Below are 24,698 nucleotides of genomic sequence, written 5' to 3'. Positions count from 1 at the left end.
AAGAGTTTAGGTAAGGAGACGGGACTTTAATACAGCATTTGAGAGCTCTAACTTTATATGGATACAGTACCATCTCAACCCCTGACCTTCTCTCATCTCATCTCTCACAGTGTGCATGTGCGTGTGTGTCTGTGTGTGTGTGTGTGTGTGTGTGTGTGTGTGTGTGTGTGTGTGTGTGTGTGTGTGTACACACATATATCCCTCAGTGTATTATGTTTTTATAGGCGAGCGTGAGGCCACAGTGTAACTGAATCTTTATTAAACTTTCCACTGGTGTACACCTGTTGGTCCAGCTGAGCAGAGAGCAGCAGTTAAACATTAACGCAGAGGAATGTCATTATGTTTGAAATATGAAACACATTACACAGATTTCAAAGAGCGAGGAAATCTGTGTAATGTAAATCTGCTGGAAAAAACGTCCTAAAGTGAAGTGACCTTCATCAGCTGCCCATTGCAATGTGTGTGTGCTTCACATGCAAATTAACTACAGCATTCATAGCTGTAGATTCCATTTCTATCACTAGAAAGCAGAAACATTTAAAAGTAGTTCACGATTTTAAACTTCCACTGACCGTAACCATGTCAAACTGTATCAAATGAGTCTCAAGACATTGAGAATGTAGGCATAAGAATTCTGCGACTATTCGTCAAACTTTTTCTTAAATAAAAAAAATAAAATAATAATACTATATAATCCTGCGGCAGGGATAAACGCTTCAAAATAAAAATACATTTTGTCTGGTCCTCGCTAATTCAAAGGGTTGTTTGAGGTTGGATTAGAATTAGATTAAGGTTAGGATGACGCATGTAGTTGTTATGGTTAAGGTCAGGGTAAGGGGCTAGGGAATGTATTATGTCAATGAGTGTCCACACTAAGATAGTGTGTGTGTGTGTATGTCCGTGTGCACTAGTATTCATCCACTTGTCGCTGATTCAGCTCTATAGTTAATTGGTTGACAGCACTGGTTGTACTCTTTTATCCTCAAGCCTTCTGGTACTTGAGGTGGTTTATTCACCAACCTCACTAACCCAAATATTCATTTCAACACTTAAAGACATCAGATACATATATTGAGTATGAAATGATGCTGAAGTTAAATAAAAAGCATATTTTTGGAGATATTTCACCAAGCAGGACCATAAGTCAGAAATTACATTTAAGCTGAAGCTTTTCACCAAAGCGTCTTACAGTAAGTGCATTCAACCATGAGAGTACAAACCCAGAACAACAAGAATCAAGAAAGTACAATTTCTTCCAAAAAAAGCCAAACTACCAAGTGTTATAAGTGCTATTTAAGTGCTAATAAATTGATAGTTTTAAAACAGAAATGAGGGGTCCACCGTTGCTTAAGGTAGATAAACCAACAGTCTGACTTCATGGTTTTAGTGCAGCCAATGGTTCATGTGTTGTAACCAAATAAAACACAGTTAAACCAAATTCCACAAAACAGTTGTTTCCAGCTCGACCAGCAGAGGGCAGTGTTTGCCCTGATGGCAGACACAACATTTTCAGGTTCATACACAACAAAAATATAGTGGTAGTTTTGAAGTAGGCCATTTTTCTTTAAAAAGACAAAAGTTACTTTACCACGAAACCTTTCTAGGATACACACACACGCTTATCAACCTTTGTGAGTCTGTACTGGAATCATTGGTTTTACTTTGAAATCATTTCACATTACTCACGTGCACATTTCACGTGATGTTATCAGTCAGTTACTTTGACTGGTTATAGGATGATGAAACATATCTTTGAGAAAGTCACATTAATCTGAGAGCAACGTCCGAGCGTGTACTTTGTACTGAGCACACATATAATTTGTAAATGAATGAATGAGAAGCACTGGATCAGAAAGCGGGTGGTAGCTGAGCAGAGTCTTTGTTCTTTATTGTTATACACATGCTGCTATACACACAGGGAAAGACTGGTATTGATTTTACAGAGAGCCACAAACCACCTACTGTGGAGTTATCCTGGATACCAGGTCAATAGTGGTCAGAACAAGAACAAGAACAGGAAGGCACAGTGTCAAGTTGAAATGGCACAGAAGACAAGGGGGGGAGGGGGGGGGGGGATAAACCATGTTACTTAAAAGCCATGAGACGTTAAACACGTCAACAAATTCACATGCAAAGTCTACTCCGATTATTAAAAATGCAATGTTTGCATCTGTTGCTTTGGGTGTTTTCCTTTAGTAGAACACACAGTAAGAGAATCCACTGGAACCTAAACACTCAGATTAAATGCATAATTGATAAATGGTCATAACATAGTAAACAAAGAGTTTGATTTAATATTGCTCAATAACATTATACATTTTCCCAGTAGCATGAAGTTTGCGATAGATAAAAAAAAGGCTCTGTACATCATCATCCAAAAATCCTGTCTATGGGCTGAAAACTGTTTTCAGTAAATGTACTTTAGCATTTGAAGAACACTAATGTCCAATGCAACAAGCAGGCAGCCATATCAAATCAAGGCACAAAGATCTATATGCATGGCGCTACACATACATGACCAAGGTAAGTAAAGGCGTTGCAGCCACACAAACACCTGACCCCCTTTTTTTCGCAGCTACATCACATAAGCAGACAAATAAAAGACAGTACGGAGATCTGCCACATCTACGACAAGCACGCTGACTGTGCCATATTGAGTGAGCACACATGGAGCTGGAGCGTCTATGCTTGTTGCAGGCTGTATCTTTGAGTTCAGCTGCTAGGATGTGAATCTGTAGCTCTTATCGTCGAAGTTATAAATAATGTGCATTGTTTACTGATTCTAGCTCATATCAGGATTTTTTTCTCTCTCATATAATATGCAAGTATACAATTGTTAAGTAACTACACAGGATTCTAGTACAGTTATGATACATAGATATCACATCATTTGAAATCAGAATAAACCACTGACGTGTAGATGTTTAAGACTTAAACTAATGCCATCATATACTCTTGTTAGAAGGAATGGATTATAAACGAGTGCAAAATCACTTCAAATGAACACACATGTATTAATCATATGTTTGGAAATATCTGCTCAGAACCCAAAATGCTCACCTGACTGCAAAAATAGGTTCTCATGTCCTTAATGCATTTCCACTGATGAATACAACATCTAAACACAAATGTTTTTACTATCAATTATTCTGGATCTAGTGCCAAGAAATTGAATTTAAAGTAAGTGTGCTTAAAAGCACCACCGTGACAGGTAGTGAATTATCTCTGAGATCCACATAACTAGACCACAACTCCTCCCAACACACACAACCGAACACCATCAGACAGTTCATGAAATGTTTTCAAAGACGGGGAAACAGTAAGCAGGTAAGGTATAAAGAACATCTTTGCAGGAGTCAGATTTCTTTTTTTTATGTCAGAGAAGGCGATGGGGTTAACACAGTCCTCCCTCTTCTGGTGAAGTTACTCTCTGGGTCTTTGTCAACTCTGACCCCGCAAGCAGGAGACTGGCCTGAGGTGTAGAAGGAGCAGAGCTGCTGGCTGATCCTTGTACAGCACGAACCTGTTCTGATGGATGAGGCGGTCGGGGTGAACGCTGGATCAGAGTTAGGGGTTGAGATGCTCGTCCTCCATGTGAAGGCTGCTCGTGGGACACAGGAGAGGCTGGCTGGAGCTGTTTGTGCTCTGACTTTTCAGGCTTTCTGATGATCCTGGAGAGAGAAGAGGCAGCATGGTAAGCAACGTGGCTCAAAGTGCTCGTTCTAGTCAGATAACACACATAAGTACCAATTTTTATTAGTGCCTGACCAATATTTCAGTTAAACAAAAAAGCTGCTAGTATGAGTCTTTTCACAGACTTATGATCATTGGTATTTCTGTTCATCGATATAAAAAGTTAAATTTTAGAGAATAAAAATGCAGAAAAGACGAGAATTTACATTTTTTTGTTTCAATATATACAGCTGATATCGGTTTTCAGTATTGCTCTAGCTTTTTCTTGATACTCTGCATTAAAACTGGCATATCACAGCAAATTCATTGTTTTGGCTGCTGAATCTTTCTCTCTCTCTCGCTCTCTGCGATTGACAGCAGTGTATGTATGCATGAAGAACAGGGTTCAGTGGGAGCAGTGGAGCTCAGACATAGAGAGGCAGAGCAGCCAGGAAAGCCTACATACCACAGTTATTCCTCCATACCAATAGAGCAGGAATCAGGACCTAGAGCTGCCCAAAGTGAGGCAGTACAGAGGGATACGGTGTCAGGCGACAGGACAGGAGTGTTAGGAAACAGAAAGAAGAACAAGAGCACTCAGGTTAGATGCAAAGAACAGGGAATAAAAGCCCTTATAGTCTGGCATTAAAGAAGGGAGACATTAGGCTAGAGTACCAGAGAAGAGATTTGATGACTGGAAAAGAAACAAAAATAGGAGCTTCAGTCACTGCTCGATCAAATTATTTATCTGAGCTGTCATTAGAAAGTAAAGGTTGAAACTCATTACTTCGAGATATTATAATATTCCCTATCTTTCATGTCTGCTTTAATATATTTCTTAATGTTTTCCGGAGGGGATTTCTCACCTGGTAGAGATAGGTCACCCTGTGGGTCGCTCTCTGTTTTGGTCAAGCTGCTGTGTTCGCTGCTGCAGTCCTGCAGGATGTCTCCCCCAGAATGCATCCTGTCCTCTGAATCAGAACAGTGGAGCAACAGCGTTAACAGTGTCACTCAACACACAACATCAGCTTTTTTACAGAGCGCCACATGAGAAGACTCACCCTCATCTGGAGACAGGGACTCTGCCACGTCCTCAGCAGCTGTGGCCTGGAGGAAAAAGGAGGAAGATCTTAACATTTTAAACCGGGTTCTTGTCTTTTTCAAAGTTTGTAAAAGGTAGTGGAAGTGAAAGTGGCGGCGTACATCTGTGGGGGCGGGGCTGCTGGACAGCATCGTGTGAGGCTGAGCATCAGACATCTCAGACAGCTTCTCCTCGTCCTCCTCCTGAATGGGAGAGGATGGAGACCTAAGGGTGCTACAGCGAGGAGACAAGAAAATAAATTGATAAATGCAAAGAGTCTGCATATAAATCTGATTAAGCCAGATTATATATAGTAATGTCTTTGTGTAGATATGGTCATCCTTATTGTGAGATTACCTGTCAGGTGACTTGCTGACTTTGCTTTTCTGCAGACTCCCATCACTTAAATGCTCCGGGGAGCTCAGCGGCCTGCCGTCCCCTCCTACACCCCCCGAGAAGTTGATTTCATCGTACAGCGGGGCCGATGGGATGGAAGGAGACACTGACCTCTGACCATTCAGAGCCTCCAACAGTGAGATGGGCTCAAAGCCAGGAGGAACCGAGTCTGTGCCCTGCAAAGAGATGTGCACACAACAACATCATCATCAGTTCAATACATGTAGATATAAATCTAGATCGTATTTTATTATCTTCTGAGATAAACACGTAATTTGACCCTTTCAATCACAGCAATGTCTTAATTACAGAATTTCATGTAGCTTTAAAGATACAAAATAATGTTATGCAGCACTAAATCATTCTCTGTTACAGCTTTATGTTAATGAACATCTTGACCTATTTCTAATTAAACACAGATGAGCATGAATGGGACTTACTGAGTGCTCATCGTGGTCCATATTCTGAGCCAGAACAGGGCTGAAGGACACAGGAGAGAGAGCTCCAGGCTTTTTCCTCACAGCTCTGATCTGCAGGAGGGCTCTAAAGGCTGGGCACAGGAACACCAGGTGAAAATAAGCACAAGTATAATCTCATTTCATTGTGTTCAACTTTGACGTTGATGCAACACTTCTTACGCAGCCTGCAGATGGGACAATTGTTGGCCTGGTAACGGAGCGTGTCTGCGCAGGAGTTGCAGAGACACAGATGTCTGCAGGGCAGGATGAGTGTGTCTCGCAGGTCCGAGAGACAGACAACACATTCGTTGCTGTTGTCACTGTTCTCGTCGTCGGATTGCTGGAGGAAGAAGAATTGATTCATTAGCTGTACAAGTAAAACATGGCTGAGAATTTACAGGGTTGTAAATTTATGTATGAGACAAGATGTTCACTGAAACCTTGGTTTCTTGGTTGTTTTTGTTCTCAATCCCATAAATCTCCTGCAAGAGATAGCTCACACGGTCCACCTAAAAAATAAAGAGATTAGACATTTCACGTTGCAGAAACGAATGCTTATGTACATAGTGAGGCTCAAGGGGGTTGGCAAACTAAATAAACAATATATTCTTTCCAATGTCTTGTGGTTTTGTTGTTATGTGGAATATAAAATAAAATACTGAATGTTATCCATGGTTAGGAATTTCAAGTCTCAACTAAAAAAAAAAAAATACCTATATGTCAGATTAAGAACACAAACACCAGACATGTAAAATAACTTTGAGCTCTCTGTGATCTAAATTTACATTCAACTCCTACTTCCATTATTTCCAGACTCCCAGGGGTCTCGGCACAGATTTTTGTGGTGTGTAGGTCTTTTGAAAGCTACAGATGGTATAAGGATCAAAACAGAAGGCAGCTGAAATACTAAAAATAGCTGTATTTCTTTTAGAGCGATCTGCCTGCGCTGTTACGAGAAACTCCAGCCCAGCTCATCAAGGCCTTAAACATCCATCTATCACATGATGTAATGCTGTATGTGTAAAAAGTATAAAGGAAAGTATTTGTGATGTATGAGAAGAACGGATTAGACCTAGATTCCCAGACTGTGATGAAATACTTCCCCCCCTCGAAACTTCCAATTACTCCCTGGATTCTAAACATGACAGGATGAAAATTAGAAAATTTGGAAACCTACAATTTGTTTCTGCTTCAGAGGCTTGACGGAGAAACTGCCATCAACGTGCTGAAGATGAAAAAACAACAGAAAATACATTTAAACTCATGTAAAAATGTGTTTTATACAAAGAGAACATGTTTAAATTCACATGGATGCATACTCACTCTTTCGAAAGCTGCCAAAAGCACATGAGCATGTCCAAGGCAATCTTAAAAAAGAAATATGATTAATACAAAATATGAGTTTTTTTCAAATTAACTACAAACTTGACATTTTAGTGAATCACCTTAAAACAATCAGAGCTGCTGTTTAATGGTACATTTGTTTGACAGTTTTGATAGTAACCAATTATTTTCAGAAATGTTATGCAGCCTCAGTAATTTACCATCTCCTTCATCAACCACAGCCTGGATAACGATGGGAAATACTCCTCGGTCAAGGTCAAAGTTCAGCTTAAAGGGGAAAGATATACATCATTTCAATACACTGTATTGTATACTGACGACAATTATTGCGCCTTCAGATTATCTGTCAAAAGATCGAGTCAAACATAATTTGCCTTTTCAGTGGATGCAGAAGATGTATACTGGCATAAACCAGCAACAAACATGATGCAGCAGATACTTACATCTTCCTCTTTCCACTCACAGAAGTCGATTTTGAAAGTTGGCATGGAGAACTGCTGGTTCACCCCTCGCTTGTAATGCACAGTCTCAGACACCATTGTTGGATCCTTTGGGCTGTAACTATATTCAGAATAGTGCAGAGAATATGGTCAGTGTGCAGGGAGCTGAAACCTAAACCAGTGCACTATAGAAAACGCAAACAAGTCGACATCCATCAGTGTGGCAAGCCTAACACTAGTCTCAAGATAAAATCAGTTAGGAAAACATAAAACATAAAACAACAGTAGCAAAGTTTAAAATTTATAAAATTTTGGGCTTGTCATTGAACAATAACTTCAGGGCAGAGTATTACTTTCATCTTCATCTAAGTCTCATCTGTGGTATCCATGGCGACTGGTGGTTGCTTAGGACCCGCCAAATCTATTCTAGTCTTTGTGCTCTGAGGCTTTAATCTCACTTCCCATAAACAAGAGTTCAAGTGTAAAAGGAATCTGAGGTGTCACTTATATGCTTGACTAATCATCTCATAGACAGATACAGATGCACTGTTATTGTGTGATCATTAACATATTAAAATTGGTGAATAAAAGACCATATACGATTCATTGTGCATATTTTCTAGGTAGCTGTTTATCCATTGTAATACAAATCATTTTGAGTTATTTAGTCACATAACGAAATGGTTGGATTTCTTACACTGCCATCCCATTGGAGAACTCTTCAAATGCCTGACAGTAGAGGGTGATGGCCACGCGAGCATCAGCATCGAAGGTGAACTCCACACCATACCTAACCTTTGGTTGTCCACCTTCCTCCACTGGTGCGTCAGAGTCATCTTTATATCTGCAATCAAAAGGTTTTGAAAAGCAAACTCTTTACTGGTTGTTTTTTTGTGTTACCGTGATTTGTATCCTAATACAGCCTCAGTCTCTTTACCTGACCAAACGCAGAGAGTCCTTCCTGATGTTCACCAGACTCCTCAGGGTTTTCACAGGCTCGTGGGGTGCAGGCGTCACATATGGAAACTGGTGATACAATGAAAGCAGGATGAATCGCGATATGTTATTGGATTCAGTATTTAATTAATCACATGGCTGACAACAAATGTAGAACTACAGTTAAGTAGATATACAGTATAGTAGTATACTACATCTACAGTGTAGTAGATAAACAGCTGAAAATTTACAGCAATCAATTTTAAGATGATTGAAACAACAGGATTGAAGAAGGAAAAGTTTTCACCTGCACTGGCCTATTTCCAAGAAAATTCAGGTCCATGTTTTCTCCGAATAGGTATCCCTCTGGGTGTGGTGTGTCAAATTTCTCTCCTCCCATGAAGAAGTGGCTCGCAAAATAATTCCCTGCGGACAAGGGGAAGAATTTAAATATTAAAGGCCGTCCAAGCATTGAATACCAATTCTGAAAATTTGTGTCAGTGTAAACAATAACTCTGTTATTTTCAAAATTGTTCAGCTAGAAAATGTAAAGTGATGTGTTATTTAATGATTTCTATGAATGGCTGAGGAAAAAAGTGTAACAAATCCTACTTAGTTGACTAAATGGGACCAGTACATCAAACTGAGGTACACAACCCCATGCTGCCGTTTCTCATCACCCAGCAGTAGCACCCTAAAAATAACTCGGACGATACCCTAAACATGACTTGAAGCAGGAACATAAATATTTAAATGTATATAAAAATCTAAACAGAATAGAAAGAGTAGGATATTTTTCATCAAGGAGGACAGAACCTCGAGTGACTTCAGAAAAACCATATCAGTCCTCATGGTGTAAATATATGACTAGCTGATTTGAAACTAAGTCAAAATTGCTGATCTCACGTGGACAAACCTGTACTGTACTGGTTTTACAATGTCTGAAAGAATATCATGATTCCAAAAAGAAAAGGCAGTTAAAACTAAATTATTATACATATTGTAGTTATAGTATATGGACGGGAACATGCATCCAAGGCTGAAAAACGTGCTGAAACGTGACATGTCCGCATTTGTCATCATCCCTTGTCCCTCTGCTCCTGCAGCCTCACAAACACACAATCCAAGTCTGTGCATTCAGTTTCGATGCTGATCACATGTGATCTGACCACAATGTTGTAGTAACCGAATAATAAACAAACTTGTGTTAGTCCAGCAGCGCTCGACACATATAACTACTGCCAGTGCAACATGTGACCTCTCTGCAAACACATTTATATGGTTTCAAATCTTTACAGTCACAATCTAACTAGCGAGCAGATGATAGTAAAGTAATAAAACCAGACTTGCTAGGATACGCCCGGATGGCTCGACACAGGTTCTAGCTTTAGGAGATCGATGTTTATGTGGACGCGGAGTTCAGGCAAGAGGCACAATTGATCACTAACCAGATTTGGGTGGAAATCGATAGGCCGAGTTGGCCTGGATATCGATATCCTCAACCCCAGCGATTCTGCGACTCAGGATGGACCCCATCTTTCCTGGCTTGATCGCCGACGTTAGCTAGGGTTAGCTAGCAGGCTTGGCAGCTAGCGGCGCGACAGCAGCTGTAAGGACCTCGGGCTTCAGGGCAAAGTGACGCCGAAAACAACGATCACATCGACGAAAAACCAACTTTTGCTTTAATTTAACATCGTGCGCGTTTAGCTAATCGGCGGCTATGCAGCGAATGCTAACAGCAAACACCCAGCAACGGGGGTCGGGCTGTTGTTGTGGCCGAGGTGTTCTGACGTAGCAGGGAGTCAACGTGATTGGCTGTGCGTGTGGGGAGACGGAAGTGGTAGACCCGCCACTGATTGGTTCATTCTGATATTCGTCACTGTTAAAAAGCAATCATCGCCCTTCTTGCCTTGACTCGAGCCAATCAGAGGCAAGAGTGGAGGGTCTTCTTTTACCTGAAGTGGAAAAATAATAAGAAGTCCTTATTAGTCCCAAAGTGGCAGTATTGTGCAAGTTCACACATCTCATGAACTAGTTCAAAGCTCAGTTCATACAAGTAAACAGTTCACCTTCATAGTTCACCATTTAAATTCTGAACTAGTTCATAGTTCAGTTAATTTCATCGTTTTAAGGTGGAAAGTGAGAATGAAAGACTTAACTTGTTAAAGAAAACCTTATCCATCACTACCCCTTGCCTTTACTGTCGGAATCTTTATCAGACAGTGTGTAAAAATCCCTCTCTGCTTTCTCTTGCCATCTGTATATGAGACCGAGAGCTGTTGCGCTGCCCCTTTAAGGAAAGTTTGTAGTGTGTGACGTAGTGTACCTGGGTATTGTGGGAAAATACCACGCTAAAAGTGTGTGTATAACGACAAGTGACGGACCACCTAGAGGTGATGCGAGTGTTGCTCCTGCTGTATATCCAAGAAATAAAGTGGCCGCATTCCAAGTAAAGAAACATCTCCTCCTCCTTATTCACGGAGCGGTACGGACGGCTGGTTACCGGCCAGACAGCGAGCCAAGACAACCAGTGACAGGGGCGGCTCCTGGTACAGGCGACATAGGAGACTGATTTATCATGACGTGACACATGCAATGTAAAACAATACATTAACGTCACACGATAATCCCTAACCTCGGGGACCCACCGGAGGTAGAAGCGTTGCGAAAAGCGGTCCTCCTCCTTTACTCGCCCATGTTAAATACTTGGGCTGTTCCTACCGGCAGCATAGTGCTGGGAAGAACCGGGAAGCGCCCCGGCCACACACACACACACAAGCACATAATCCTCTGTGGGGGGGGTGGCGGCTACAGGCTTGCGTAAGTCAGTCACCTGTGAAGACCAGCATCATTTACCCCTGAACCAGCGCGGAGAAATTAAATATAAAAAAAGTTCATATTAAATTTAATATCAAAAACTTAAAATTCTGCACATCCTGCGCAGAAGCCCATTGCGCACATTCTGCGCAGAAGCCCATTGCGCACAACCTGTGCAGAAGTCCAGTGTGCACATTCTGCGCAGAAGCCCACTGCGCATATTCTGCGCAGAAGTCTACTGCGCACATCCTGCGCAGAAGCCCATTGCGCACATCCTGCGCAGAAGTCTAAAACAGGAAAAAATTTAATTTAACATTAAAAAAAAAAAAAAAAACTGTGCGGGCTTCTGCGCAGAATGTGCGCGAGCAGTTTTTTATTTTTTTTATTTTAAATAAAATTTTTTCCTGTTTTTATTTTGAATTAATTTAGATTTATATATATTATAACATATTTTGCATTAATAGGAGAAATCCTGCCAATTTTAAGAGTTCAGTATAAAGATGGGAGAGAGGCAGATTCGAACCCGGGACCTTCATGGTGAAGTACGTAGGCTTTACCGACTAGGCCACACAGCCTGATGATTGCCGCAAGATGGACAAATTATATTGTGTATGTCCTCATTTTATGCTGCTTTTGATAAACACTTCAGAGAAAATATTTTCTACTTTACTACATATATTTGACAGCCTTACTTAAAAGTTACTTTTATATTTTTGGATTTTAGATACTGGATGATTTAACATACTTTAAAAAACTATTGTTAGAGAATAACCTTTTCAACATTGTATTCGGATGCCTAACAAGAATCACAGTCTGCTGTGATGTCCTGAGGCTGCCTCCTGAGGCTGCCTCCTGAGGCTGCCCCCTGCTGGCTGCTGGGTTCCTCTGCTGCTCTAGCTTGGTTTGTGCAGCTTGTGATTAACCAAAGTTGTCCATAAAAGAAAATCTTTAAAATCCTTCAAGGGCAATTTGATGTACAACCAGCAATCAGTGTACGACAAAAATAAAACTTATATACAATGTAATTAAACCACAATATAAAAACCCTATATATGTAGCAGGGGAAAATTTGCTTTTAATAAATGAATTGATAAGTCGGCCAACAGAAAATTACCCGTCAACTATTTAGATATTCTCGAAACATTTCATTCTACTTTTAATTTCCTGTTGTGATTCTAATAATTATTAATGTTGGTGACATTTCCTTGATAGCGAGGTGGAGGTTTTATTACCTCTGCTAAGGAGGTGATGTTTTCCTCTCTGATTTGTCAGTCAACAGGTTTATGTAATAAACTACTGGACCAATAACCACCCAACTTGGTAGAAGGAAGCTGCATGGATCAGAGATGAACCTATACGGCTCTGTTGAGCTCTACTGAGTGCCCCTCTAGTGAGTAGATCTGGAATCTTCTCTCAAAAAACATTTCCCCCCTATAGGGTTTGTAATGTGAAGCTAATGAGGTGTTTATTAAAGATGTGATCGAAAACTTCAGACCAAGTGAATCCACTTTATTTCAGCATGAACAGAAAAAAAAGAAGGGAGTTTCATTTCACTTCACAACAGTAGCAGCATGATGCATAAAAAGAGATGTATAAAAACCTACTCATTTTGGCAGCATAGTAGGGACATTTGCTGATGTCACCACCCGTGGCTACGTGGACAGGCAAGCCAGCATCTAAAACATCCTCCTGGATGGCTCCCTGAGTGAACAGTCAGGCGGCGGCTCGCACAGAATTTGCGCTTCCGCCTCAGGTGTAAAAGATTAATCAAAAAAAGATTAAATTATGCACAATTCAGAAAGCACCGCAAAGTAGAGGAGGAGAAGAAAGAACAATAAAGAGGTAAGAATCACCCCGATTGTGGACATCATTTATGTTTATTTTTGTCGACCTGACATGATATGCTATCAGAAGAGGACTCTTTTGATATTTTTATTGTTTTTTATAGCTTACACATTTGTCTGCCTGTGTTTGCACCTGTTTACAGTCCAAAAGTTCTTGGGGATGCATTACAGTAGGCGTGTGTATGTTGGGGGGCGCCAATTTAAAATCTCGCCTAGGGCGCCAACATTGAAGTTCGCTGACCAGGGAGCTGAGCTCCCAACTACGGTTCGGAGCCGAGACACTGGCCAGAGAAGAAAACACTTGGAATACGTTGCTTGTTTGGTCTGCATATGTGTTCCATGAGTGATGGGTAGCGTAGTGCGAAGTCGAGTTAGTTGGTTTAGGTTAGGCTACACGGAGGACATTTTACGGGCACTGAGCAAAGACATGGTGAAAACATTCGATTTAGACAGCGTCTCTAGGAGAAAGTATTGAAATGTCCTGAGGGTCAATGAATAAGAAGTGTGTCGTGTTCGCTGGACTTGAATAAAGTTACACAAAGAATGAAGTTTCCTGTCGTCTACACGCGAGGACGCTACAATATGAACGTGTTCACCGTTCAAATTCATTATTTGTCATTGAGGTGCGTTCAGTTCATCGTTCTCATAAAAGTGAACGTGTTCAATGAACGCTTTCTTTTGCGTTCGTTCATGCACAACACTGCAAAGTGGTCATATTAATATATCACTAAGCACTAAATACTCTACTAAATACTAGTTTTACTATTAAAACAAACAGGTATCAATGTTGAAAAGTGCACCATTGTGGAGTATGTAAATGTTTTAGACATATTTAAGGCTAACTATAAATAACAAGTTAAAAATAAGATAAAATTAGATAAAATTTTATAAAATTTGATTAAATAAGATTAAATTAAATTCGCTTCTGGGCAGGATCTGCCAGTCCGCTTCTGCGCAGGAGGTAAATAATAATTTAAAAATTGAATTTTTTTTTAGAATAACCAGGATTGCTCAAGCCTTGAAAGTACCGACTATAAATACAATTTCTAGGACTGCAAAGCAGTGATGATTCTAATCTCGGTATTTTTATAAATGTTATTTAATTATTTAATGTTGTTTATTTTTATTTCTGATTTGAAAGTATCACTAACTCTTGTCTACCTCTTTTTTTAACTATCTGCTGCTGTAACTAACTTTTACAGTTATAATTAAATAATTACTGGATAATAAGCAGTGAACTTACTAATACTGTCAGTTAATATCAATAGTGGACAGTGAAAGGTGCGAGCTGTGTACATATCTCTGTATTTGTATTTCATTATGTTGCTTATTTTTTATTTGAAACTTATCACCAACTCACTCACACGGTAGAGAAATGTGGTAGCCACTGTAAAAAGCCTCCGTAGAGAGATCCTGCTAGCAGTGTAAATATACAGTGTTTACATATAAAGGGGCCATTGTAGGGTAAAGAAAATAACAATTTAGATAAGTACACACTAGTTAAAACACAACCAGGATTATTATATATTCAGTGGTCTGTTCTGCCAATAGATCACTTTCACCTAAAACTCACACATTTCACCTTTAACCATCTGCTGCTGGAAGTGAATTTCTCTGTCGTGGGATCAATAAAGTAAACGATATTTTAACATTTAGGGCTGCAGTTCTTCCCTTTGACCACTGGAGGATACACTCATTGTTTTAAAATGTAAACGCGCCATAATCGAATGTAATAAAGCACTGAAATCTCACAGAGACAAAATAAAGAACGGCTGATGTTGTCATTTATTGTTGATGCTGACGGTAGATGTTGTCACTTGCTGCTAACGTTATATCTCGGAGGGGGCCGCTGCTCTGTCATGACGTGAGGAGTTAATCCAGCTCAGCGGATGTTGGCGGCGCTGCTAACGTCAAACAAACTTCAGCAGCAGCACCGCGGGCAGGCAGCGCTTCTCCCAGCTCCAGGTAAGGTTGCTCTCTCCCCCGCGGCGTCGTTGTACAGTCGCTACCGGAACCCGCGTCTCACGATGCCACGGCGGCATTCAAAGTCCGTCAGCGTGCACGATTCGCGGCGTCGAATTCGGTCTGTTGTTGTCCGTGCCTTGATTGGCGACGCTAGCTAGCTGGCTAACGGCCCCACTAGCAAACACGCTTCGCTTCAGCTGATGAAACACACCCTCAACCAGCTGAGCGCAAACCAAACACTGGCCGCCAGCTGCTACACGACCGAGTGGCCACAGCTCCGTGACAGAAGGGATCATCCACCTGCCACCGGACCGCGGGGACGCTGACATCTCCTCCCGCGTTATCACCGCGTCACATAACGGTGTCAATAATATTAATACAAATAGTAAGGATCATAATAATAATGTCATAGCTGTTGTTGTTGTAGATACGTGTCCCAGTTTAAATCCACACACACATGCTCTAGTTCGTCTGCCTCAATTACGCAACGAAGTTATTCACGGTTAGTTGTGCAAGTAGCTCTGAGCTGGATTATCTGGATTTACAGCAAACATCAGCTAGCGTTAGCGAGCTAGCCGCTAGCTGGCCGAGGACCGTTGGCGTGAATTACCTCCCGGAGAGCTTTTGTTTGGTTTGTTTGTGAATCTCCTTAACCAAACAGGCGCCATCAGTCAGCCGTGTTTTTCCACTGTCGTGATGGAGCCTGGTTGTGTTTACATCGGGCTCAGGGGGCAGCTGGAGCTCGGGTCTCAGAGATGCCCATGCAGCTGTGATCAATCTCATCCATGGTTATTAATGATGTATTTTTAAATCTGCATTACAGGTTGCAGGGCTCCAGGCTGGAATTTTTCTTTTCTGGATAGCACCAGGTAAACATTGGTTTTCTTGTCAAGCGAATACTTCCGCATCACTGAATCACACACTGCTGCACATGATAGTGTCCATCAGGGGTCATTGTACCTTAAATCGTTATATTGTGTTGGAGGACAGCAACACAGTCCTCTACATGTATATCTATTGTAGGTCAAATGTATCAAAGTTGTTATGCTATTAAATATCTTGTTATTGACCCCTTTTAACAGCAAACACCCTGTGTGTGGATTTGCTCCGAAATGCGACATGTCACATAAACTGAAACGGAAATCGCCTCAATCGGTTTCCTGTAAATAACAGTTGCTTTCACAATAATTATTTCCGAGCAGTGTGACAAAACTGTTACACCTTGCTCTAAATAATAGTGCCCCCCACTTCCCTGTTTCCATTTTCTCTTAGATATTTGTTTAACTTTACTAAGGGATGCATTATTTAGTTAAAGAGAAAACCCACACATCCTGTTGAAACAGAGGAGCTTCCACTTGCGTTGTTGTTCAGGCCTCCAGTCTAGAGACATTATAATCATTAAAGGGATTCTAACTCTGTTTGTTCAATGTAACTGTCAAATCTCTATCAGTTCATAGCACTGTATTATTGAACTTTTTATGGCTTTCCTTTATAACATTTATAACTTTTGACCTTCATACAAACGGCTTCATCCTGTAATTTAACATTTACTCGATGTGATTACCGTTTTTTTCATCTTTTGATTCTTGCATGATTTTACACCTTTGTTTTGAGAAGCTATGTTAAAAAAATATAGCTAGCAATGTGTTTACTATTTACTAATAACAGTGAATGCACCAATAAACCTGGGAGACGAAAGAACAATGCCACAGACACTCATTGCTTCATCACAAAACTGCTAAAAACTCCTCTAGAGCTTACTTGGTACATATGTAGGCTGACATGGACAGTTACACCAAGAACCTCATTAGCCTCTGTGACTGTTGCTGGAACAATGCATGGCCTTGGGGAAGCTTGTGTCAGAGGTTAATGAGCAATGGGACTCAAAGCGTGCATGTTTTCTTTCTTGAATCAGAGTAACAGTCCAGTGGTGCGTTGTGAGAGGAGCTCCGTGTCCATCCCCTCTCCCTGTCCAGACGTCCAGCCAGTATGTCCAGCGATCCTCCTCCTCCGTACCCCGGAGGTCCCAGTGCCCCAAACTTTGAGGAGAAGAACGGACAACCTGGTAATAAAACCCAAAAATGCAGAGATACAATATTTGTGTTGACTTAATGAAATGCATGTTGCAAATAACAGCAAGAGATGATCAGCCCTAACACATGCCTCTCAACACCCAATTTAATCATTGTTGCTCAGGTAAACCGTCACCATGGAGACTACAGAGTCGTCCCAGCTTTGGATCCAAAGTGCACTTCTGATTAATCACAAAACTCTCACGAAGAAGAGAAGTGTTTCGAACACACTGTGGTAGTTAGGCACCAGCCAGTTTAAACAGGCCACTAGTTGGAGTTTGGTTTCATGTTATAAACTGAAGCTGTAATTTAAGTGTCAGACTCACAGAGCAGCAGGGATGTTTGGACAGTACAGCTCTAATGACATTATTATAACAATTAACCTAAACCACATATTAAATTAATACTAATTGCAATGTATTCTACATGTATTATGTTATTGACGTTTTTCAATTCAATGTTTTCTTTTTTATTTACAGTGAGAACCGCTCCGCAGGGACAGCCCTTGCCTCCCGACTATGGTCCTCCCCCCTACGAGGCCTCACAGCCAGGCTACCTTCCCCCACATGTTCCAGGAGAAGGACCCATGCCAATGCCAATCCCGATGCCGCTGACACCACAAGGTGCTGCTGCAGACAGTGTGCATATTTAAAAAAATTAGCTGCCAAAAAAACGCTCTCAATGTTCAGTTGTCACAGTTAATGTGTTGCTAAAGTCTGACAACCTGATGAATGCAAGACTAATGTTAAAACTTTAATCTTGTGCTTGGTCCTTTGAATTTTAACTTTCTTGATCACGAGACACACGTGGGTCCACGTGTGATCAGATCACAAAAAACCACATGTTAATACCAGGTGTGTACTATAACACCAGTCGATGTTATTTTTAATATATTGGAGATTAAAGGTTGTGCATGACATTGATTTGTTTGTGCCTGCTGGGTCCCCCCAGCTTAATTAATACAATTTGAAACTGGTAATATCTATTACGAGTGGCACTATTGTTAAACTACTTGTGTGTATTCATATGTATGTCGACAGGTGGTCCCTACCCACTGCCCCCCGGTCATTTTGGTCACCCGATGCCAGGACACATGGGCCCCGGCCCCAGTCACTATGTCCACCAGATGGGGGGCCACACAGCCACCGTCCTGGCTCCTCCGGGGGCAGCCACCACTGTGACTGTGCTGCAGGGGGAAATGTTCCAGACCTCGCCAGTGCAGACCGTGTGTCCGCACTGTCAGCAGGCGATCGTCACCCGCATCTCCCACGATGTCGGCCTCATGAACACACTCTTCTGCCTCTTCTGCTTCTTTGTAGGGTAAGTGGATCACGGAAAAGAGATTCACTACCAGTCACAAAGCAATTAATTCAACTTAGTTAGCACAGCAACCTCTGTGGAAAATGTCTGGAGACTACCTGGTGTATGGTGCATGTCCTAAAACAGCTAAAGTCACTGAACAATATTTTCTTCTGTCATTTCCAGGTGTGATCTCGGCTGCTGCTTGATTCCCTGTCTGATTGACGACCTCAAGGATGTGACACACACCTGCCCTTACTGTAAGGGTTACATTTATACATACAAGCGCATATGCTAACCACCGACAGCTGTATGCCACAGAGACGTGTACATGCACACACATAAAACCCACAGCTCCTCCCGCTGGTAGTGACAGCCCCCCCGACCTCCATTTTTTTAAAGTGTTGTGTAAGCCCTCTTAAATTGTAAGTGTAGTTTTCTCATTAGTTCACTATATTTATTGTATATAATCTCTCAGCATATTTTTTCCCCCCATGTATAAAGATGCAATTCAATTGTACAAATCTCCCACAGAGCTACACACAGGATTGTAGGGCACTGAAACATTCACGTAGAAAAGCAGAAGGCACGCAGTTGCATCTGATCCTGTGTGGAAACATGGGAGGAGACTTGTGATGTTAAAGTTATCTATCCAAATGGAACCAGAAACAAACGATAGGTTGACAGTCTCAGTTAGAGAAAACTTTGAAAATGGTCAGGTTCTTTATTTGAATCTGTTTTAATCTTTCATCTGTGAATCTCGGAAGCAAGCGTGTTGAAGTCAAACAAACTGAGAAAACAATAATTTCTTTTATTTATTTCAGAAATTTTATCCACTATTTTAGCAAATTAATCTTAACAGCTGTGAACATTTGTCCATTTCGTCTGAGAATTTTCTTCTAACAGACCTAGTTTTACCTTTTTTGTTGTGAATGTGAGCAAATTAACCAGCCATTTTCATCTCGACAAGTGCATGTAGACTGGTGACACGTTAAATGAAAAATAACCGACACACACAAGTGTCTCAGTAAGACGTTTGGCCCCCTTGTACCACCAGCTTCATGAATCTACTGGAGGGATTAAACACCATTCCTCTAAAAGACCATCCCTCATTTTGATGAATGTGAGGGACAGTGCTGTCCAACACGTCACTCATGGGTGCTTTATCCTAATCAAACCACACAGTGTCCCCTGAAACCCCCATTGTTCTGCTTTTTCTCTTTAATTTGTCACCTGGCTATATTTGCTTGTTTTGGCCAAGATGGATGTTACTTGCTATATTTATTAACCTGGGCTTCAGTGAGCAGTCACAAAATGTCGAGTGATGTACAGTTAAACTATTAAACATGAACGCCCTCTGTCCATTTTCGATAATAGAGCTAACATTTGCACTTTAAGTTGAGATTCACATTTCCCCCCCTTCTTTAGCTATGAACGTCTGCAAATCCTGAGAGGAAAGAAATGTGATTTACAATGTCATCGCACCAGTATAAGCAGTGTCAAATTTTGGCTTTCCCTGGCTTAGTGGTTTGCTCAGTGAACTCCACTGTACATGCACTTATTCAGGCTAAAGTAGAATTTAAAATAGAGCTGCAGACCAAGGATTGTACCGTTAGGAGACACAATGCATGATCCGAGTAATCTCGTGTCCTTTGGCCAAATGTTTCCATCTTCTCACTGATGCTGCCAAACATGTAGTTAGTTTAAAAAGGAATCTTTGGCGGGCAAAGAAAACAACAGTGGTGGCGCCATCAATCAGCCATTCAAGAAAACCTGCACTTCTCTGATGCATGTTAGATAACAACCACAGATGTCTGTTGACTATTAATGTAATTACAAAAGAAAATGAATCCCTGCTAGTGTCAAAGGACTGTTATCAGACATCTTGCAAAAATGATTGATCTTGCAGTGGATTGTGATTCCACTGCGACGAATTCAAACAATGTTCCACCACAGCATGCCTGATCTGCAGTTCACCTTCGTTCAGTGCAGAGTTAGTCTGCATGAGCCACACATCAAAATGATTAATTGTCACTGGCTAGTTCCTTGAATCCGTGCATTTGATTTTTATTTCCCTCTCGAGGTAAGCTAAGCTGTGCAAGAAGTTTTATGTAGAGTTGAAGGATTGCATTAAACTTTTAATACAAAGTACTGTATGCCATTGTTGTGGATAATGCTGGTCTGCATTGCTCTCTAAATGTCTGTGATATGTATTAACTATGTAAGTCAACATTTGTTTGACTGTTGTATACAGGTGATATTTTATCAATAAAAATCAGAATATGATTTTCCATTGAAACTTATTTTAATGGTCCATTAGCTGTTTCTATACACAGAATAGAAACAACAGAAAAATGAAAAAGATCTCTGCAAGCGCCTGTTGCTGATAAATAAAGGCCCCAAACTGAGTAATCTATGCCTCTTCATGAAAATGTTCAAGGTGCAAAAGTGTCAGTCTCTCCATCGATGTCCACACTGGATATTGCAGCATTTGTAGAAAGTGGTCATGGGTTCATCTGCTGATCTGGTCTGAATCTGCATGAAATACGCCCGAAGATGACCACACGTGGGACAAGTTTCTGAAAACAGAGACGAATGGAAAGTGTCACTGCTGGATCACAAGTTGGGTTAACACATTTGGTTTAGGGTGTAAAAGCAGCACACAGATTATGAACCAGACTTTATCTCATAAACAAAAGCAACATTCAAATCCGTGTGTCAAAGTGTTTAATGGTTCAGTGTGTAAGATTTAGGTGAAAGGGATCTAGTGACAGAAATTGAATATAAAATAATCCTAGTGATGTTTAATGTGATCATCTGATTGTTGTTTTCTTTACCCTAGAATGGGCCCCTTATATGTAAATACTTTATCTTTACATTGAGAGTAGGTCCTCTGTACGGAGGCTGCCATGTTCTTTACAGGAGCCCAAACTGGACAAACTAAAAACCTTTAGTTTGTATGCCAACTGAAGGTTAACACAGGTTCTCTCTCATGTTTGGAAGGATAGGATGAGGTAAGTGGTGTTCAGCTGCAACATGACACTACACCACTAGATGTCACTAAATTCTACACAGTGAACCTTTAACATAGGTATTACAGTCACGTTTAGTTTCTGCTGTCGTTCTATCAAAAGGCTCAACTGTCCTTGACACAGCTTGAGCTACATCTGTTATTTGTGAGATTGAAATTATCTGGAAACTGATACAATTAGGTGAATTAAATGTATGTTACAGGGAGCTGCACAGCCTCAATCCTTTATTTAGGAGTTGTCACCCTCACAAGGGACAACAATTCTAGTTCCCAGATATTTGTGAGGCTATCCTGCTCACACAGCACGTGTAGAGATCTACCCACACAGACTTTTTACTGATGATGGAGACAAGGCTGTTCAAAAGCTTCATGGTGGGTTTTAGGATGTACTGCTTTGGATCGTTGTACTGTGGAGGACAGCTGCCTCTTGACAACCAACTGTGTTAACTTAAAAAGAACTCAACATATCATAAACTAACTTTCATGAATGGGAATCTCAACTTGATACACAATCAGAGACAATCATCAAGGCGAGAGGCCCGGAGCTTATCGAATGTCACTTACCAGGAGTTGAGTCGACATTTTCCCAGGCTTTCGCTCCACCGAGGACATCATCCACCTCCTTCAACTTGGGAAACTTCCTGTAATTCACCTGCGGACACACAACAAAAAACCTCAATTCCTTTGAGTCCACCGGGATCACACACATCTCGAACGAGTTCAACCTGCGACTCACCTTTCTCGTGATGTTGTGTACGTAGGGACAAGTGTTGCAGGCGAACCTCATACATTTCTGTCCTTCCTCCACGATCAACACGTTCCCACAGGTTGGACAGAACAGGAGCATGTCAGCGGAGACACATGGGAAATAAACGTAAGAAACGCGATGTGACGCCGGTGTTTCCCACTGGGGAGCTAGCTTGTTTAGATTAGCCGCTGTAAACAGATTGAAGCACGAGGATCGGCACAGGAAGAGGCGAAAGCAGGTGCCCCGGTTTTTACAGCTCGAGTGGAAACACACGTTTTAAACAAAACAGCGAAGACGGAATTTCATTTATCTAAAAAATAAAGAACAAATTTTCAGTCCAACATTTGACACTTTTTATGACTAAGCAACGTGTGAATTTACTTCCGGTAAGAGGAACCACAAGCACCAAGTGGTGTTATCCTCCGGTGTATGAATTGTGCTGCACAACAGTGGTTTGTTTACTCCGTGGATGGACTCGTAGAATTCAGTGTGTGACTGAAGTTTCTTCAGGAAGTGTAGTGAATCTGCTTCTCGTATACCCGGAAGTGCTGCTGCTGTAGTTCCCGGTGTTTTTCTTCTGTGGTTCCCGGTGATGGAGGAGCAGGACGCTGCAGCAGGAGCACAGTGTGCGGTGGAGAAGGTGGAGAAGGAGGAGGTGGCTGAGGCAGATGGGTTCGCTCAAGATGCAGAGGAGGAAGAAGACGAGGAGTCTCTTCCTCACCCGGAGATCCTGGATATTTTCGAGGAAGGACTTGCTCAACTCGTGCAGGACCCTTTACTGTGTGACCTGCCGATCCAGGTGATCATCAGAAGCTTCGTGAAGAATAACAATCACACTTTTCATTCATCGCTCTCATGTCTCCAACACAATGTTATTCCTTCTACTGGTCTGCACAAGTCCATATAGTTCTTAAATCAAATGTCCACATTTCACAGTAAACAATCAAATCCAAGTGATAAGCCTATGTTTATGTGAATCAAGTGACGTTTCTCAATTAAAAACAAACAAACTGAAATCTGTTCAGACTGCTATAGTTTCTCCACATAAAGCAGACGCCTTTTATATTTCTATGATGCATCACATAAAAAGAGAGTTTTGAGAGTATGGTCATATGGCCTCAGTGACGTTGTGTGCTGATCGTCCTGTTTGACCAATAACAATCACTTACAGTGATTTGATGATTAACAAGAAGCAAACAGATTATGACATGGGTTTGAGAAGTCGGCACAAAAGACACGTGAGCCTCTTTAATGATAAATGACTTGAACAAATACTGACTTGTCAAACTATTTGCTGATTCATTCCCTGTGGATTGACTTATCAGTTTATTGGGTGGTGATTTCAGCACTGGCTGCAGTCCATGACAATCATTCACTAAAGGTTTCACTAAGCTGAGGAGCTTTTCACAATCAGAATCAGTTTATTGTCACTTCACACGTCTTGTGCTCATGGAGGTGAAAGACCAAACCCCACAGACGAGGCTTACAAACACGTAGACATGTGTTTAATTTATTATTTACTTTTATTTACAGACACATTTGTGTGCGTCATAGCTCATTAATCCCTGCTTTAAGATCGACAGAAGTCCTTATGGAAATATCCCTGAAATGTGATTTTGTGTTTTTAAGGTGACTCTGGAGGAGATCAATTCTCAAATAGCTTTGGAGTACGGCCAGGCGATGACTGTGAGGGTTTTAAAGGCAGATGGGGAAGTAATGCGTAAGTGTTGAGATTTACCTTGTGTTTTCTTTGCAGTTTGGGTAACAATCATTAGATGAGATGTATATTTACAATTTATTATTGAAACATAATTATTAATTTCTATATTTCTATTGTTCTTTCTCCTTAAGCCATCGTGGTGGTGCAAAATGCTACAGTCCTTGATCTGAAGAAGGCCATTCGCAGATTCATGGAGTTGAAACAACAACGTGAAGGTGGAGTGAAACATGTTAGCTGGTAAATACACACACACACACACATACACACACACACACACAGACACATTCAAATGAGTCTAACATTTTAAAAGTGGCCAAACTTCCTTTCTTTAACAGGAGATATGTTTGGAGAACATTCCATTTAGTGTTTCAGGGGGAGAAGCTTGACGATGACAAGATGAGGCTGAAAGAGTGAGAGAATAAACTCATCATTTCATTGAACTTCATTTACATTGTCATCAACAGTGGTTTACCCATTTGTTCCTCTTCTTTTTCCATATCTTCAGCTACGGGGTCAGGAACAGAGATGAAGTGACTTTCATGAAGAGGCTGAGGAAAAAATGAAATGGCGTAACCAACATTTGTCACATCAGATGGAAAAAAACAGAAGTTCCTGCGGCGAGTACTTGTACTTTCACAATGTTGACAAAGTATTTATTTAATTATGGCTTGTTTATTGAAGTGTTTAAGGTCCTGAAATATCTCTGTAAACTCCACATATACAGAAACACACTTTACAAAGTGATATGTTTTCGTAAAAGGGTTTCATGTAAATACAATGTATGTAGTTCTGAATGTTCGCCCTCAATTTGACTATGAATCCTGTATAATAGTGTTCAAATAATAAAAGTTTTTTCTATATCCGTGTTTGTGTTT

General features: G+C 41.0%; 4 protein-coding genes across 7 annotated transcripts; 2 read left to right on the top strand and 2 right to left on the bottom strand.

Annotated features, from left to right (window-relative positions):
• Positions 1-1,863: 1,863 nt before the first annotated feature.
• On the bottom strand, positions 1,864-10,137 carry mgrn1b (mahogunin, ring finger 1b). 2 transcript variants are annotated; one of them, XM_053443970.1, is made up of 17 exons: positions 9,776-10,137; positions 8,635-8,753; positions 8,329-8,417; positions 8,089-8,235; positions 7,395-7,512; positions 7,152-7,218; positions 6,931-6,974; positions 6,785-6,832; positions 6,048-6,116; positions 5,788-5,947; positions 5,590-5,699; positions 5,111-5,325; positions 4,876-4,987; positions 4,734-4,779; positions 4,539-4,643; positions 4,139-4,184; positions 1,864-3,671 (listed from the first exon to the last, which is right to left on the bottom strand). In XM_053443970.1, exons 1-16 carry the CDS (start codon positions 9,861-9,863, stop codon positions 4,144-4,146), a joined length of 1,578 nt encoding a protein of 525 aa, XP_053299945.1. In that variant the 5' UTR covers positions 9,864-10,137; the 3' UTR covers positions 1,864-3,671; positions 4,139-4,143. The 2 variants fall into 2 exon arrangements, with proteins under 2 accessions (XP_053299945.1, XP_053299944.1); XM_053443969.1 differs by lacking the exon at positions 4,139-4,184 and having other exon boundaries at positions 9,776-10,136.
• A 4,702-nt stretch (positions 10,138-14,839) lies between these two features.
• cdip1 (cell death-inducing p53 target 1) lies at positions 14,840-20,736 on the top strand. 3 transcript variants are annotated; one of them, XM_053443972.1, is made up of 6 exons: positions 14,840-14,953; positions 15,777-15,822; positions 16,869-17,018; positions 17,505-17,648; positions 18,066-18,345; positions 18,511-20,736. In XM_053443972.1, exons 3-6 carry the CDS (start codon positions 16,943-16,945, stop codon positions 18,620-18,622), a joined length of 612 nt encoding a protein of 203 aa, XP_053299947.1. In that variant the 5' UTR covers positions 14,840-14,953; positions 15,777-15,822; positions 16,869-16,942; the 3' UTR covers positions 18,623-20,736. The 3 variants fall into 3 exon arrangements, with proteins under 3 accessions (XP_053299947.1, XP_053299948.1, XP_053299949.1); XM_053443973.1 differs by lacking the exon at positions 14,840-14,953 and adding an exon at positions 15,180-15,338; XM_053443974.1 differs by lacking the exon at positions 14,840-14,953 and adding an exon at positions 15,461-15,584.
• Positions 18,820-22,484, bottom strand: polr3k (polymerase (RNA) III (DNA directed) polypeptide K). Its single transcript, XM_053443976.1, has 3 exons — positions 22,092-22,484; positions 21,920-22,007; positions 18,820-20,903 (listed from the first exon to the last, which is right to left on the bottom strand). The coding sequence occupies exons 1-3, from the start codon at positions 22,200-22,202 to the stop codon at positions 20,776-20,778; spliced, it is 327 nt and encodes a 108-aa protein (XP_053299951.1). The 5' UTR covers positions 22,203-22,484; the 3' UTR covers positions 18,820-20,775.
• Positions 22,403-24,683, top strand: snrnp25 (small nuclear ribonucleoprotein 25). Its single transcript, XM_053443975.1, has 5 exons — positions 22,403-22,902; positions 23,733-23,823; positions 23,955-24,060; positions 24,159-24,233; positions 24,329-24,683. The coding sequence occupies exons 1-5, from the start codon at positions 22,696-22,698 to the stop codon at positions 24,384-24,386; spliced, it is 537 nt and encodes a 178-aa protein (XP_053299950.1). The 5' UTR covers positions 22,403-22,695; the 3' UTR covers positions 24,387-24,683.
• The last annotated feature ends 15 nt before the right edge of the window (positions 24,684-24,698 follow it).

The sequence above is a fragment of the Pleuronectes platessa genome, chromosome 16, assembly GCF_947347685.1.
Source record: "Pleuronectes platessa chromosome 16, fPlePla1.1, whole genome shotgun sequence".
NCBI lineage: Eukaryota > Metazoa > Chordata > Actinopteri > Pleuronectiformes > Pleuronectidae > Pleuronectes > Pleuronectes platessa.
The sequence above is the reverse complement of the archived record's forward strand: the minus strand, read 5'-3'. Positions and strand labels throughout refer to the sequence as shown.